The 16,144-nt window shown below is 47.7% G+C and overlaps 2 protein-coding genes across 3 annotated transcripts in view; both read left to right on the top strand.

Annotated features, from left to right (window-relative positions):
- The first annotated feature begins 309 nt into the window (after positions 1-309).
- ticrr (TopBP1-interacting, checkpoint, and replication regulator) lies at positions 310-13,874 on the top strand. The gene is made up of 22 exons (XM_068596569.1): positions 310-359; positions 437-1,356; positions 1,928-2,165; positions 2,484-2,719; positions 3,302-3,527; positions 3,898-4,036; positions 4,196-4,323; positions 4,505-4,690; positions 4,786-4,931; positions 5,690-5,790; positions 5,989-6,082; positions 6,412-6,494; positions 6,796-7,023; positions 7,137-7,224; positions 7,437-7,485; positions 7,635-7,766; positions 9,116-9,206; positions 9,319-9,377; positions 9,659-9,909; positions 10,383-12,687; positions 12,857-12,985; positions 13,239-13,874. The coding sequence occupies exons 2-22, from the start codon at positions 697-699 to the stop codon at positions 13,349-13,351; spliced, it is 5,682 nt and encodes a 1,893-aa protein (XP_068452670.1). The 5' UTR covers positions 310-359; positions 437-696; the 3' UTR covers positions 13,352-13,874.
- A 1,735-nt stretch (positions 13,875-15,609) lies between these two features.
- Positions 15,610-16,144, top strand: part of LOC137799729 (creatine kinase U-type, mitochondrial-like) — a 10,593-nt gene continuing 10,058 nt past the window's right edge. Inside the window, exon 1 of one of the 2 annotated variants that reach the window (XR_011079441.1) lies at positions 15,610-15,874. Coding sequence is in view for 1 of the 2 variants with exons in the window: in XM_068596536.1 (XP_068452637.1) it covers positions 15,729-15,874 (146 nt within the window). In the remaining variant the exon portion in view is untranslated. The remainder of the gene's footprint in view (positions 15,875-16,144) is intronic. The other variant, XM_068596536.1, reaches the window with a different exon arrangement.

Genomic DNA, 16,144 nt, shown 5'->3' with positions numbered 1-16,144 from the left:
ACTGTATTTATATATTACATACCTAACCACTTGTTATTAAAAGTTCAGTTAATCAAGTTACCCCTCACATTATGCAACTCTACATAATTCATGACCAACGCGTACCCTTAGTTTTTAAAAGTTAAATGCGAGCGTATCTATTGTTATACATTTGATTGACGGCACATTTGCCCAATATAAAGTTAACAAGAGATTCAGGGCGAATCGCCGGACAGTGAACGGTTTACTTCGTAACCAATGAGATTGTTGTCATTGCGGGATGTAACCAATCACAGCGAGGGGGCGGGCTCCCGTTCGAGTAGCGCGAACGGTTAAGTTACAGACGACAACAAGAAAATGGCGAATATGGACGAGTTAAGGTAAAGATGCAACGCAACACTGAAACTTTAAGCAAGTTTGTATATCTAAATACTTCTGGTCGTATTTTCTCCCTTAGGCGCCATGTTGTTTCTACACATGTCACGCTAGTCGAAGCTAATTTGTAATCACGTAAACTTAAGTCTCGCTAGCTAACGCTAGCTGGCGTTAGCAGGACCGAAACATGAAGTGTCCTTAGTCGGCAGCTGTGAATTGCGTCACTGTGCCCACACACAAGGATATAACTGCGGACATTTGAGCCAGGCTGCCCTGTGTTCATGGCTTATCGTTGAGTTGAGGTCCTTGAACCCAGTCGTTGGGGACGCTGCAGTTGACCTTATGGCTCTACACAACTTGGTTTTTGTTGTCGATGTGGATCATGAAGATCCACCGGGTGCCAACACTCATCTCGTGAAACGGGGAATCCTACAAACTCTGCTGCATTTCGGCTACAAGTACGGGTTTGACAAGATTCGCTGGGGTTATAAATTCTTCCAGTCCCAAACTGGCCGCAATGCGAGCCTCCTGTCGCGGGGATCGGACTTCAAGGAGCTTCGCCACAAAACTTTCGAGGACTTTGAAGTCGAGTTTGAAGCCAAGTTTGACCCGAAGGATAAGCCGTGTCCGCAGCAGAAGCAGCAAGGCAACCAGTCCGCCTCCGTTCAGACGGCCCTCAAAGAGACCCTGCTGGACTTCCAGTGGGACCGACCCGACATCACGTCCCCCACGAAGCCGTCCCTGAGGCCGCGGAGGTCGAGCCGCGTTGGAAAGCCCAGCGCGCCGCAGGAGGAGGAGGACGTCTCGGCCCACGGGAGGAATGTGGTGTTTGTCGTGTCCGAGTGTCCACGGTCCAGGACGCAGCTCGTGGACTACCTTTCTTTGGGGGACCGTGACCTGCCGACAGATGTGACGGAGCACATAATACCCAGAATCCTTCACGACATGCTGATTCAGCGACAGGTCGTGCTGCACTGGATTGACAGCAGAGCTCATGTCCAGGTGAGTCGAGAATATTACTGTAATGCACCCTCAAAAAATGGCTAAGCAATTGAAACAAAATCTAAAATCACAACATGTATAACTTAGAAAACAAATGATTTCTATATGAAGAGCGTTGCTTTCCAATACTATTTTGTGAGTTGTGGTAATGTTAATATTGCAAACACAGTAGTTAAGCAGGTAAGTGTCACTCACTGTTTTCATGTCGCTAATGCAGACGTAGAAGTTCATAAATCAACATTTAATAAATACATCCATTGAATGCAAATGTTCTCAAGCAAATAAATAATTTATTTTGGCCTGCTGAGATGGAAATGAGTGCCAATTTAAGTATATGCTTTGGCCTTTAATCTCCTCAAATCTCAACTCTTAAGCACCTATGGGAGATTTGTTGACTCTTTATCGCAAAACACCCAATGAGCAAACCGATTTGAAGCTGTTTTAAAACCCGCATGATCAAGACATTAACCAAATAGTCATTGTAAATCATAGAAAAGCGTCAATCCAAAGAGGCTGTTAAAGACAAATCCCTTCAGACTTCAGTAACTTTGATTATTTTGTCTTTCTGCAGGTCATGAGTTGTGAGGATCACCTGAGCTTTGACAAGCTGTCTGAGGTGCTCGCTCTGCTGGGCGGCAGAGTGATCCCCGTGGCCGCTCTGCTGAACCTCTGCTCCGGTCACAGTCCAGACGCAGGCGTCAGGAGACAGACGTTTGCCTTCAAGTCCAACATTGGATTCCTGTTGTCTTCTGAAAGTCAGCACCGCTTAGCCTTTCCTGCTGTAGGCGGCGTGCTGCGGTGGGAGCAAGGTTAGTAACATGGAAGTGAACTCTTATCTTCATCTGTTAGGACTCAAACATGCAGAATATGGCAGCTCTTAAAAGTATTGAAAAATATTTATTTCCCTGTGCAAAACAAATGCAGATTTCTTCAACGGACACAAAAAGTGTCACAATTATGTCTAAAAGTACAAGTCAAGATCATAAAGGCAGCTAAATCTGAACATGCACCAAACGTTAGCATAATTTATTTGAGATGTATGTGACAGGAAAGGGCAATCAAGCACTTTAAATGTAGTTGAGAATAAACCTAATTTAGGTGTGTTGTGTTCTTCTTCCCCCGCCCAGGTGACACGACGCAGACCTGCGGCATCATGGTTGAGCCAGTGTTTCGAGGACAGAGGCTTCTCCCAGAGTCGGTGGAAGTGCGTCTGAAAGCAGTGCTGCAGAACTGGGACGACTCCTCACTCGCACAGACGTGCACAGAGTCATGGCTGCTCCAGTGCTCCAGCAGCACGGACCGGGGAGCAGCTGCTGCCTTCCAGCGTCTCTTAATGCAGCTGTCTTCTCACGCGCTGCACATGGTGAGACGTCCAAACACAACAGTGCTGTCTTTCCACAAGGGCCAGTGAGGCCCAAACAATACGAGGAAAACATGAGATATGCGATGATGTGGCTTGGTATGAATATATAAATGTAGTTTGCATATTAGCCGTTTATTGGTAATAAAATGACGTCACAGGTGCTCCATAGACAAAACCTAGACGGCAACAACTTGCCGTCTAGACCACAGTCTTTAATACCGGGTTTCAGGAACCATCCCAAAATAACATGTCTTAAAGATTCTTTCAGACTTGACGATGAAAATAAGTTTCATGGGTCAGCACTAGCGCCAGGTGAGAGACAGGTGGGGTAGTGGGATTTCTGGTCTTTGCTGGACTTCTCAGGCACCGAAGCAATTTTCATGACAAAATAATTGTCAATGGATCTCTATGTGTTGAATCAATGCGATGTTTTAAGGCTCTAGTGTTGCTTAAAGAGCACAGGCTGCGGTTTCACATACACGCGCATCTTGTTTCCTCGGCCAATCAGAGGCAGAGTAGGGATGGGGGGGCCCTCCATTAACCCTAACCTGCTTTCCCTCGCCTTGTGCTTGTTCTGCTCAGCTGTCTGAGGTGAATGACGGCGGCCTGCTGTGCTCGGCGGTCCTCTCGCCCGTGTCGCACTCGACCGCTCTGCTCACCGTCCTCCAGTCTGGAGTCGCTCAGCTCCCGTCCAGCAGAAGCGTCGGCCCTGCTGCTGCAGAGACCTCGGCTGAACTGCCAGACATTGTGAGCAGTGTTCTGGGAGTCGTGTATGACATCATGGAGGAGGAAGAGGACACGGTCGATGGTGAGGATAGAATAGTATTTAATATTCAGGTTGCAAAGCGTCAAACGGATATCTTTGGAAGCAATTCTGCGTATATTTATCAGGGTTTTGAAAAACACACGTTTATGTCACTAAAAATAGTGACAGCTGTTAAGTTAACCAGCCATTAGTTCCTTTTACTACACGTGAACAGGATGGTCAAATATTCCTTTCTTTTTCATATGTAAAAGCAATCGTCTGTCTGTTTGTTTTTTTCAGTTCCTAATCTATGTAAATGCATATTTGAAATTGCAAACATTAGAGACATCAAAACTATTCAATGCGTATATGTTTTTTATTAGCAATAGGTGTATTGCTAGCTGTTGATTGCTGTTTTTTAAACATTCCTCAGACCAACCACAGCACCATCAGGTTCCTGACTGGGCTCAACAGGAAGTCAGCCGTAACTCGCTGCCATTGGGCGTGTTGGAGAGCTGGTTCCCTCAGTCGGACCAGTCAGGAGTGAGTTCCCATTTAATGGAGTCAATGAGGTAAGAATTCAGTTTTATTTAGAGTTTGTACAGGACACTTTTGAAGCAATAATTTGTGTTAAGTTTCAAACAACAATAATCAAAGGCAGATTAAAGGCAACTCGATCGTGGCGTAGAAAGTGACGTATGGTCCTGTGTTTTGCTCTCGTTGCTGAGCAGGTTGCTGGACGCGGCGCCGGAGCCGAGAGCGGAGGAGCAGCTGCCGCTCCTTCAGCAGGAGCTGCTCGGCGCTCTGGCTGAACTCTACCAAACCTCCCGGTGCACAGAGGCCAAGAGGGGCAAGAAACGTGAGAACATGTTATGCATATTCCAGGATCCTTGAGGAATTTGAGTTAAAGTTAGATTATTGGGACAGTTATCGTGTCAAGTAACATGAAAGTGTTTAGTTTCCAATATTTTCTTGAGATTTTATCACGATGGATTTCAGCACAAAATGTGGATCTCATCATTTCCCGCGTTGATCTTCAGGTGGCGCCCAGCGCACGCCGGTGAAACAGAAGATGAAGACAATGAGCCGCTCCCTCCAGATGCTGAACGTGGCGCGTCTGAATGTCAAAGCCCAAAAGAACCAGAACCAGGCCGAGGGAAGAGACGTCAGACACGGGAAGAGACGGTCGAGCGACAGGAGTCAGTCTGGAGGAACCAGCAGCATCAGTGAGGATCCCGCCAACACAAAGCCTCAAAGCAAATTACCCAAAGTGTCAAAGTCAGTCGGTTTCTGATGTAAAGCGTCTCCTCCCTTCAACCAGGTTTCAGTAGTGAGGCCGAGCTGCTGTCGCACCTCAAGGGCAGTTATGAGAAGACGGTGGCAGAGAGAGACTTGTCCCTCGTCACTGGCGTCCAGCAGCTCCTGTTTGCTGTGAAGACTTTCCTCATGACCGACTCGGACCTGCAGGTGAGACACAAGCGGCTTTAAATGTACTTCAAGATTATGACCTGACCCCCTTTCATCGTGCAGCAGACTGGTTATCATCACTTTGCTCTGGACTGACGGATGCTTCTGATGCAAGATTGTGGTTTTCTTTAGATTCCCAGTGGAAGAAATGTAAACAATGCTTCTTTTAAAACAGCTTACCCCAAAGACATGGCGCAGCCGACAGTGAGGGGAGAAAGATGTAGCTGGGGGTGGAGTAGTAATTTAACGAAAGATAGAGCCAAAGTAAACTTTAACAAGTTAACGCTTCATCCACACACTTTAACTTGCTGATTCTGCCGAGCTTTGATGCGACACTGGTTACTGAAAAGTGGCCCAACATTGAGCTGAATGCCTATATATTGGTTTCACATAAAAAAGGTCAATTTAAATGTGGACCTGTGTGGCGTGTATGAACCCTGGAGCAGCATGAGTAAAGCTCAGTGCTCCATCGTGAAGCTGTGGACTCACAAACGGACTGATGCAAACAGATCGGCATGTTTCTCTACCGGTTACAAAATAATTCACCTTCTTAATGAAACTATATGTTTTTACTCCAAAATGAATATAATACGGTCGCCGGCTGGACCTGAAGAAGTAATCGTCTGTTCAGCTGTTTGAAACACAGGAGCGTCTGTTGCCCGGATAATGAAAGCTTTTAGTGCATCACATGAGATCATGCAAGTCCCATTGAACAGTTTTTTCTTTCGCATTCCTAAAGTGTGATTCCTTCTATGCAGGTAAAGACCTCCCTGTTGGTCCAGCAGCATCTTCTCAAGTCCAGCAGATCGATCCGGCAGCTCTACGGCTCGGCTGCTGACGTCGATAGCAAAGTCAGAGAGTGAGTGCTTCGTACCGTCTGTGTGTTCTCTCGTCTTTAGTCAGTAAACGGTCTGTGGTCCTACCGGCGGCCTCCGAGATGTGAAAGATCTTTGCCTGTTTGTGGCTGGTCACTGCAGATAACCGTGTGCTCCCTCCTCCATAAACCAAAGTCAAATCAGTAGTTTTATGCGTCAGTAACACAGGTTGTGTCCTCCAGGTGCAAGATCCAGGCTCTGCTGAGGTTGGAGTTGTGCAGGCTTTCCTCCACGGAGCCGTGTGGCTCGCTGGATGTTGATCAGAAGACGGAGGAGGTGAAGACGCGTCGAGTCATTCATGCAGTGCGATCTTTTTTATACAATCACAAAGAGCAGAGGAGTAACTCTGGATACAGAGAATGTACTTTAGTCTTTATTTTCTAAGATATACTGAAGGGGAAAAGGTGCTCCTCTGTCTGGTTGTTATTGTTCATCTTCTTTTAATTTATTTAATTGATTGTCTACCTTAACGTCACAAAATATCAGATATCCGATTGTATTGAAATATCCCCACATTGAATGTGTTTTTATTAAGAGCCTGAACACATTTTGACCAGCAAAGTTTCTGCCTTTTTAAAGTGAACTCTTCCTCTTCTGCTCCTCAGGTGGCTGAGATGCTGCGCATCATCTCCCTGACTAAAGACCCCGTGAGCCTGGCGAGGTTCCTCAGTGATGACGTTCTCCCAGGGTTCGTGTGTTTGTTTGCACCCAGATGAGTGAGGAGAAGATGAAATACCTCGTAGTATTCTTGATATCCTCTCGCGAGAAAACAAGTATAGAACGTCTCGCTGATTTGTCTTGAGGACATTAAGAGTCAATATATATTTAGATACACATTCATTCATAGTTTCCTCTTCTTTTATTTCACACTTTTACTTTTTGGATTGCCAGAGATTGTCATCATCAAGCATCAGAGCCTTGAATGTTAACGGCGAGGTGAGCTTCTCCTCCATAGTCAGACTCAAACATCGGTCTTTGTGTCGCGGCAGCTTCCTGGCCTCCATCCCCAGAGTGCTGGCCGACGTCTACCACAGTCTGGGCACGCAGCTGCCCGATGCGCTGGCGGCGGCGCTGCCTGCCGACTTCTTCAGCGACGAGTCGGTGGCCAAGGACAGCGCCTCCTCTTCGGCCTCCTCGCCTCCTCTGTCGGCTCTCAGCGCGGCGGGCGGCGGCGATCGCCTGCAGGAGCTGCGAACGCGCTCCGCCAGCAAGAGGAGGTGAGGCGTTTCAATAAGGATGATTCTACTGTTCTTTGAATTTCACTGGACACGAGATGCATGTATGGTCCGATGAATCAATGTTAAAGGTTCTCTGCTCTCGTGGTTTAAAGGAGTGGGATGCTGACTCGACACCGCAGCATGACTGAATCCTCACAGAGTCTTCGCCAAATAGAGATCCCCAAAAAGACTTCCAGAGCCGTAAGAGGACCACAGACGATGAATCAGTGCTGATATTGAGCAACTAGTATTTTCATAACGCCTCCAGTTATTGGGTTTTATTGTGTTGGGTTGTCCTAATAACACCGAAGAGGACATTTACAAAATCTTTTCTTGGTTATTTTAGCCTTTCATCTGCTTTATTGTGTTTTTCTTAGTTCAAGTCAAAGTTGTTGGTCTTTGTTGTTCTACAGAAACCTGTTGCAGAGCCACAACCCAGACCTCAGAAACAAGAGACACAAGGTACGTCCTCTTCTGACTGGAACACAGCCGCTCAACCCTGAACCCTGTCTTTCTGGATAAGATCACTAGAAACTCTCTGCGTCCTCTTTTCACGCTGGCTCTGTTTGTTGAGATGCTCCTCCATCCAGACATGTTCTGACTGTCCACAGAGGTGACGAAGGTGAGGAGGAACCTGTTCAACCAAGAGATGGTTTCACCCTCCAAGAAAGCCAAGATGCCGAGGAGCCGGTCTGTGTCTGCTGTGGAAGGCCTGAAACGCAAGAGATCGCTGGAATCTGAAGGTAGACGATTGATTATTGCAGATTAATTGATTTGAATGAACGCTGACCTTTTTTATCTGCAGCGCCTGAGAACCTTTTAATCTGTTATTGAGCCTTTTAACCTGTTATTGAGCCTTTTAACCTGTTATTGAGCCTTTTAATCTGTTATTGAGCCTTTTAACCTGTTATTGAGCCTTTTAACCTGTTATTGAGCCTTTTAACCTGTTATTGAGCCTTTTAACCTGTTATTGAACCTTTTAACCTGTTATTGAGCCTTTTAACCTGTTATTGAACCTTTTAATCTGTTATTGAGCCTTTTAACCTGTTATTGAGCCTTTTAACCTGTTATTGAGCCTTTTAACCTGTTATTGAACCTTTTAACCTGTTATTGAGCCTTTTAACCTGTTATTGAACCTTTTAACCTGTTATTGAGCCTTTTAACCTGTTATTGAGCCTTTTAACCTGTTATTGAGCCTTTTAACCTGTTATTGAGCCTTTTAACCTGTTGTTGAGCCTTTTAACCTGTTGTTGAACCTTTAAACCTGTTGTTGAACCTTTAAACCTGTTGTTGAGCCTTTTAACCTGTTGTTGAGCCTTTTAACCTGTTGTTGAACCTTTTAACCTGTTGTTGAGCCTTTTAACCTGTTGTTGAGCCTTTTAACCTGTTGTTGAGCCTTTTAACCTGTTGTTGAGCCTTTAAACCTGTTGTTGAACCTTTTAACCTGTTGTTGAGCCTTTAAACCTGTTGTTGAGCCTTTTAACCTGTTGTTGAGCCTTTTAACCTGTTGTTGAGCCTTTTAACCTGTTGTTGAGCCTTTTAACCTGTTGTTGAGCCTTTTAACCTGTTGTTGAGCCTTTTAACCTGTTGTTGAACCTTTTAACCTGTTGTTGAGCCTTTTAACCCGTAACCTGTTGTCTGACCATAAGACTTAAGTTCAGTAGAGTTTATGACCTCCAAGCGTTTAGTTACTGTCACGATGTTCATTTGTCTTGTTTCCTGTTTTATTGTGAAGTCCTGGTCGTGTGCGTCCTCTGTGTCCGCTGCACTTCCTGTCCCTGTGATTCTGTGTTCCCTTCACCTGTGCCTCATTACCTTCCCTTTGTATTTAAACTTTGTCTCCTGTCTCCTTGTTGGATCGTCCTGTTTGTTCCTGCGTGCTTCCTGTTAGATCTCCCGTCTAGATGCCTGTTAGCTGTTAGCTGTTAGCTGTTCGTTCCTCTGCCTGTTTTAGTTCTTGGACTCCTGTTCTTGAAGCCTCTTCTGAGTTTTGTTATAAAACATGTTTACTTTGAACTGTTGCTTCTGCGTTTTGGTCCTCCTCCACACCAGATCCTCCTGACACGTAACTGTTGTTAATTCTTTCTTTCAGAGCGGCACAGACTCCTAACGAAGAAGGTGTGTGACACGCCTCACCACAAGCAGGTGTCCAGCCGCCTGCTGTACAGACAGAGGATGGGACGGTACGCTGCAGCACCGTGAGAAGTGTTGAGGCTTTTCCTCAAGCTTCCAGAGAAACGTCTGTATTTTATGACCCACAAAGTGAAGATGTTCTCTGTTGTGTTTCCTTCCCAGAAGCTCCCTCCCAACGGAGCAGTGCATTGTGGAGGAGTCGCCAGTGAAACCTGCAGACGGTATTCTGTTTACATCAAAGTCTCCTGCTGGTTTGAACCACTTTAAAGTCTGGATTTGTCTTGTGTTAAAGTCCACAACAAAAGCATGTGTAGTCCTTTGACATTAAGAAAATGATCAGGGATTCAAACCCAGCAGAAGTCTGGGGACTTTTTGTTGTTGATGTGTATTGATTTAAATATTGACATGAACAGAATCTAGTTTGAAAGAGGCTCACTTGACTCGTCGTGTTGATCCTCTTCCCTCAATCCGTCCCTCACTCAAAGTCTCTCTGTGCCTCCAGACCTGAGGAGGAGCCCGAGGATCGAGGCGTTTGCTCGACGCCACCCGACCGTCTTCTACTCGAGCTCGCAGCCTCGCTCCCGTAACCTGGACCGCGCTCTCTCTGCGTCCCAGCTCTCGCTCAGCGACGGCAAAGCCGGCGACGTTAACGTGAAAGCGGTCCGATCCCCCATGCGTCTTCTCTTTGGAGCCGCCGCCTCGCCCCGTCGTCCCAGCAGGCCGCGGCGGTCCACAGACTCGAGTGTCTTTGAGGTCAGTTATTTTTACCTGTACTCGATGTCTTTAAGGTATTGACTGATGTAACCCAGTGACACGTAGCATCAACACCTCAAAAATAAACACACAATTAGTACCCGTATAACAATCTGCGTAAGACTTTTTGTTCTGGTATCTGGACGCTTGACCCTGAGATCGACCTAAAGATGCTTTACGGCTGTAAGTAAGTGCCACGACAGGAAATATGTTGTTGCGCAACAATTACCCGAAAAATTAGATTAAAGGGCACACTGATGTGTTTTTTCAAAATGGCTGAAGCATCTTTTCATTTTCATATTGGTCTCATGTCTTTAAAATATATTTCCATGTAAATGTTGTCTTGCACTTCTCATACATTTCATAAAGGCGTCAGTTTGATTTCTGTTGGGTTATCATAATGAACGCTAGTTTGCGCTGCCCAAACAAATCTAGTTATTAAAAGTCATTACATGTTTGTTTTTTTGTTTCAGAGTCCAAATAAAACTCCAACACGGTCACCCGGCACTCGAGGGAGATGCACGCACGATATCACCACACCCAGGACCCCCAAGACGCCGCCGCCGTTAAGGAAGCATGTTTGCCCTGCAGCACGGAGCCCTGCAGCACGGAGCCCTGCAGCACGGAGCCCTGCAGCAGGCGGCTCTCGTGAACTTGCTAAGTCTCTGAGAGGAAGTCCTTTCAGGTCTCCAGCCAGACAGAGTCTGGTGTTGCAGACGCCCACCAAGCAGAGCCCTGCAGCACAGAGCCCTGCAGCACAGAGCCCTGCAGCACAGAGCCCTGCAGCACAGAGCCCTGCAGCACAGAGCCCTGCAGCACAGAGCCCTGCAGCACAGAGCCCTGCAGCACAGAGCCCTGCAGCACAGAGCCCTGCAGTACAGAGCCCCTTCAGGAGTCCTCTGAAGGGCATCCTCAGGACTCCCATCAAGGTGGACTCTCTTTCCGGGTTGCTTTTCCTCAGCAGTCTGACGCCAAAGAAGAGCGTCACGTGGTCTCCGTCCCGTCAGAGGAGCAGCGATCCTTTCAAAGTGCCGGCGTCTCCTCGTACGCCGTCCCGCTCGCCGTCCCGCTCGCCGTCCCGCTCGCCGTCCCGCTCGCCGTCCCGCTCGCCGCCCGGACTGCTGAAAACACCCGACAAGCTCAGGACGCCTGTGAGAGCTGCAAACACGAAGAGAGACATTTTCCAAAGCCCGGACAATAAGACGTGTCAAGTGAGCCTGGTACGCGTTCCTGAGGATGTCCTTTCCTCATGTGAAAAGAACCCGAGGTCGTCTGAAGAAGACGACGCGGGCGGCCTGCTGGAAAGACTTCCTCCGCTCTGCACACCACCTCCGGCCCGCCGCCTCTCTCCTAACACCCGCCCACCGACTCGCTGCAGGACCCCGAGTCCTTCTCACACGATGGTGACTCGCTCTGGACGAACTCCGGGCAAAGGTTCAGACCCGGCATCCCCATGTGAGTCGGCATTCACACCAGCGGGGTGGAACGCTCCTCCAGGACGATCAGACCCTTCAGTGAACTCTCCAGCCGAGTCCCTGACGAGATCCAGACCAGCTCAAGGTGCTGAAACCACAGGGCGGGACCTGAGATGCAGGTCTACTGAGAACGTTTCCAACAGAGAACCTGATCAGAACTGTGACCTCGTTGGAAAGAGCGTGCAGTCGGTTTTGAACGAGGCGGTACGAGCCTCTGACAGGGACTCCAGCTCCCACACGGACTCGCAGAAACTGGACTCTTTGTGTTTCAACTCGGCGTCCACAGACGACGAGAGCACGGACATCGTGGACGCCGCGGTGGTGAAGACGCAGTTCAGCGGCGGTATCAAGATGAACATTAGCTTTTCGCGGAAGCCCTCAAAGTCCAGTGAGGATTTCTCGCCGCTTCCTGCCTCTCCTAAACCCCTCGCGGCGCCGCCGGGCCGGGTCTACGGCTTCCGGCAGACCCCCGACCGCCAGCAGAGGGAGGCGGCCGCTCGTCTGGGGTACGGGAATGAAGCCCCTCGCCTTTCCACGCCCAGAGGCCAAGCGAGGCCTCGACAAAAGGGCCCGGCGACCCCGACTCCTGTGACGTACCAAGTTGAGTTGGAGATGCAGACGTCGGGGCTTCCCAAGCTCAAAATCAAACTCGCGGATTCCACGAACGCGGGTGAGTCGTCCTCGGACGGCGGCCCTCAATCGGGAGCCCGGAGCCCTCTGCTTTGTGTGAAACCGTCTCCGCTGGACACCCCGCTGGCTTTGTTCTCCAAGCACAGAGACCCCGGCTGCGTCTCGCCCTCCGTCTGCGCTCACGTCACGCCGGCCAAGAGCACGCCGGGAAAAGGCGGAAGCGTCCAAACGTACATCTGCCAGTCCTACACCCCGACGCGCCCCCCAGGGGGGGGGACGTCTCCGGCGGCGGCGGACCTCGTCCCCCTGACGCCGTCGCCTCAGAGCGTCGGGAAGGTGACCCCGGACAACTTCAGCAGCTGGCCTCGCCGGAGGAGGGCTCACGTCGGCGGAGGAAAGGAGCGCGGCACCAAGGGCGAGCCGTTTCTGGCGGAGCTGCTGGAGGAAGCGGAGCTCGGGGTCAGCAGGCTGCAGGACGTCGAGGACGAGGCCTCCGACAGCAGAGCCGCGGGCTTTTCTTTGGCTTCCAAGCGCTCGTCCACAGCCGGAGCCGACGCGTCGCCTCTTTCTCCGGTGGAGGACTTGTTCTGGACGGAGCAGCTGGCCGGCGCTGATCCTCAGAGAGCGGACGAAGACGTCATCTGGGCCGCCGGACTTGGAGAAGTCAAGTCAGGTGAGATGCTTTGATGATGTAACCCACTGGGAAGTGTGTGCTCACAGGTAGAGCTGTGATGCTTTTAGAGTCAGAGACTCCATTGTAACGGTCTCTTCGCATAAAAAAAAGTTTTAATTTAGTTTTAAATTAAACCGTAAAGTCATCGCATGTTTCTGCGTTTGGACAGGAGCGACTCCTTCCAGCTCCTCGGGGAGGAAGTCGGTGACGGCGAGTGGGATCTTGGCCCTCACTCACTCTCCACTGCTGTTCAAGGGCAAGACGGGTTCTTCTAGGAAGAGGACGCCACCTTTTAAAGGTAAGGTTTGTAGTAATATAATGAACTAACCACATGGTGACAACACATACTCTCGTCTGTACAATATCCAAGGCAGGATTTCAATCTCCAGATGTTATTAGACAACTACTGTCATTCAATGTTTTCTGATCATGAATAAGTGATATGATTCCAATCAGTTTGCAAGCAAATGAACAAAACCTACAGGATGAACTTGACGTTCCCGTCACTGTAAGTTACCTGACGATCCTCGTTGTGTCCTGACACTCTGCAGGTGAAGCCGCATCGGGGAGGAAGGCGGAGCGAGCGGACGGCGCTGCCTTCAGCCGGCCGAGCCGGCGCTCCAACGGGGAGAAAACCTTCAGCCGGAAGCGGCTGCTGCCCTGAAGCGGCTGCTGCCCTGAAGCGGCTGCTGCCCTGAAGCGGCTGCTGCCCTGAAGCAGCGGCTCGCAGGCTTTTCCTCAGCCGAGTGTTTGAAACGTCTGATAAATAAAGCGCCGCTCTTTGAGGCTTCTGCAGAGCACGAACGTCCCTTCAGCCGCCGCCGACACGCTCCACACCGAGGTTTCCTATGTAACCGCCGGCTTTTTGCTTTTATTTATCAAGACTGTTCTTGAGGTCATGGGCCGGTTCTGAGCAGTTCTGCTGAGACGTTCAACACTTCTGACGCCATGTTGTTTCCTCACGCTGTGACGCTACGATGTTGTAGACGGTGATTATTGTGTCTTGTTTTTTCCAGAAATTGTAATGAGCTAATTTACAATCAAGTCTTCAGTTTGTTGTCTAAATACTATTCATGTTTATTTATTGTTGTCTTTGTGAAAGGGAAGGTCCTCATGATGGAGTCAGATTGTAAATATCCTATGTTGCCAAAGTCTTATGTGAATAAATATCAGTTTTCTTAAGTTAAGTGTGTTTTCCTGCTTTGTCAGACTTTCTTCTTCTGTGACTTTTATACTTAAAGTTCATCAGCTGCCAGCAAATAAAAGAAAAAGCTTTTAATCACCGACGTGTTCAAAGTCGGTTCTCCAGAAATATGAAACTCCTCGTGTGTTTCAGGAGGCGCGACACGATGACAGGAAATTACATTTTATTGGCCGCCAATAAGCTTTGTGATTATGGTCTGATCGGGATTTTTTTATTTATTTGTTTCATAGGAATTAAGATTACAAACGAGTGATCGCTGAATTCTATCACTATTTACTGGCTAGAAATTTACTCCAACAGACACTTTGTTGGTTCTAACTGCATTAAAGAGGTTTACACCTAAATTGGAATTCCTGTTAATTTGTACGATTTCTTTTTTTTTACCAACAGATTAATTATTTAATCATTAACAATTCAGTGCATGTATTTCTGTAAAGCAATGTTGGAGTCCAGCCTGACATCTTGCTCATAAAATGATCCCATCTTCTGAGTTGTAAACTAATTCTGCAGAAAGTCCTGGTGGACTTTGGTCCCAGTGCCTCATGCCCACTGTTCCCTCTTTAATCCACAGATTACGACTCGAGCATGAAAACAGTCCGGCTTCTGTCCTGGAACCAGAGCCTGAAGGGGACGCTGTCAGCTGGTCCGTCTGCACAAACCTGCTGACTGTTGCCAAATTAATTCAGTGAAACTCAAAGTTCTTTTGACAATGAGGCAAATTAAATGTTAATGTCACCAAAAATATATGGAAAAACTGATCTGAGGTGTGTACACATATGTTTTTAATAATAAAGAATCAGAAATGTGAGATTGTTGATGCTAAAGGTTGCTTAGAGGTTATAATGAACCTGTGGGCCCGTTATTGAAATGCACTGTATCATTGGACATGAGTTCTCCTTGAGAAAAGTCAAACAGCCGTGACTCATCGTGACGAGGAAGTTGCAGCACTTTTTTTTTTTTTTTTATATTGTACGAATGACTCAATTAACCTTGTGATATGTTTTAATACAGAAACAATACTCAACCCATCCTGGTGAACAGAAGGAATACGTGACGGCATCGTGTGTTTGTGAGGTGAAACCTTTCGGTGCTGCAGCACCAACGCACCGATGTCCTGCGGTATTCACATCACGCGTTTCTCCGCCACCGTCAAGGTAAACGTAATTAGATGCGTGACTTCCTGTATACAGCACATTTCATAATAAAAGCCTCAGCGATTACTGATGATTTCAGAGCGTTTGTTTTCGTTTGTATCTTTGGTTTGTATAGAAATAAAGAAAGTGAATAAAAAAATAGAGACTGCAAAAGTTAATGACGGTTTATAAATACGAGTTATATATTGTAAAAAGCATTTCCTCAATTCAAAGTAGTGCATGTATAAAAACTAATACAATTTTATCTATTACTCAACATTGTACAAACTCACAGTGCTGTTGTTACTGTCATAAATCGATATTGTTGGAGTATGTTATTCACTGATGCATTCATGTGAAAAATCTTAATTTACAGTAATTTATCCAACTTCAAGATGATATACGAAGCTGTGAAGTAATGAGTAATTATACCTGGCAAATAAATGTAATGATGTAGATTGAAATGTTTAAGTAAAGAAAAGTACAAATAACTAAAAAAGTAACGGTCTCGGTCCTTTTGCCCTTTTATTTTGAAGCTCGGTTCTCTTTTCCGGTGCGGCCCTGGGTAACCCCGTGCATCTTGTCGTTGCTCCAGTTACCCGCTCCCGCTCCATCAGAGGCGCCTCATCGCTCCACCTGTCACTCCCTCCGGACCGTGGGAATAATACTTTTTATTTGTTTTTGACACAGAAAAACAACACAACATGGCCAGCAGCTTCTCCAGAATCCTGTCCTCCAAACGGAAGGTCGGGGTCCTGGCGTTCGTGGGCGGCTCGGTAACGGCCGGCTTTCTGCTCCACCGGGAACACGTCGGCGCCGCAGCGTCCGCGCGCAGGAGCTACCCCGCCAGGTGACGTTACGACCTTTACCACGGCTTTAAAACGCGTTAATAACAGGACAGACATTCATTAACACGTCACAATGCCTTATAACGTCCTGTCCGTCGACGCAGATTTGGTGTGACGGTGTTAATTTAACGGTAACGGGGAAGAAAGGCGGTAACCGTTACTTTGATGTCTAACCGACAATAACGGCTGATAAATTCAAACGGTTGTTTTCCAACATCAATTAACGTTCACTCTCTAAACTCACCGCTATTGACATGTCATTGCGTGTGTGT

This window comes from Clinocottus analis, unplaced genomic scaffold (assembly GCF_023055335.1).
Source record: "Clinocottus analis isolate CAN_PGR_092001 unplaced genomic scaffold, fCliAna1.0.p SCAF_38, whole genome shotgun sequence".
NCBI lineage: Eukaryota > Metazoa > Chordata > Actinopteri > Perciformes > Cottidae > Clinocottus > Clinocottus analis.
This window is presented reverse-complemented; position numbering and strand designations above follow the sequence as displayed.

Coding starts and splice junctions, on each gene's coding strand:
- ticrr (XM_068596569.1), top strand. CDS start 697: ATGGCTCTACACAACTTGGTTTTTGTTGTCGATGTGGATCATGAAGAT. Junction 4,037..4,195: donor CATTTAATGGAGTCAATGAG/GTAAGAATTCAG, acceptor GTTGCTGAGCAG/GTTGCTGGACGCGGCGCCGG. Junction 4,691..4,785: donor TGGAGGAACCAGCAGCATCA/GTGAGGATCCCG, acceptor CCCTTCAACCAG/GTTTCAGTAGTGAGGCCGAG.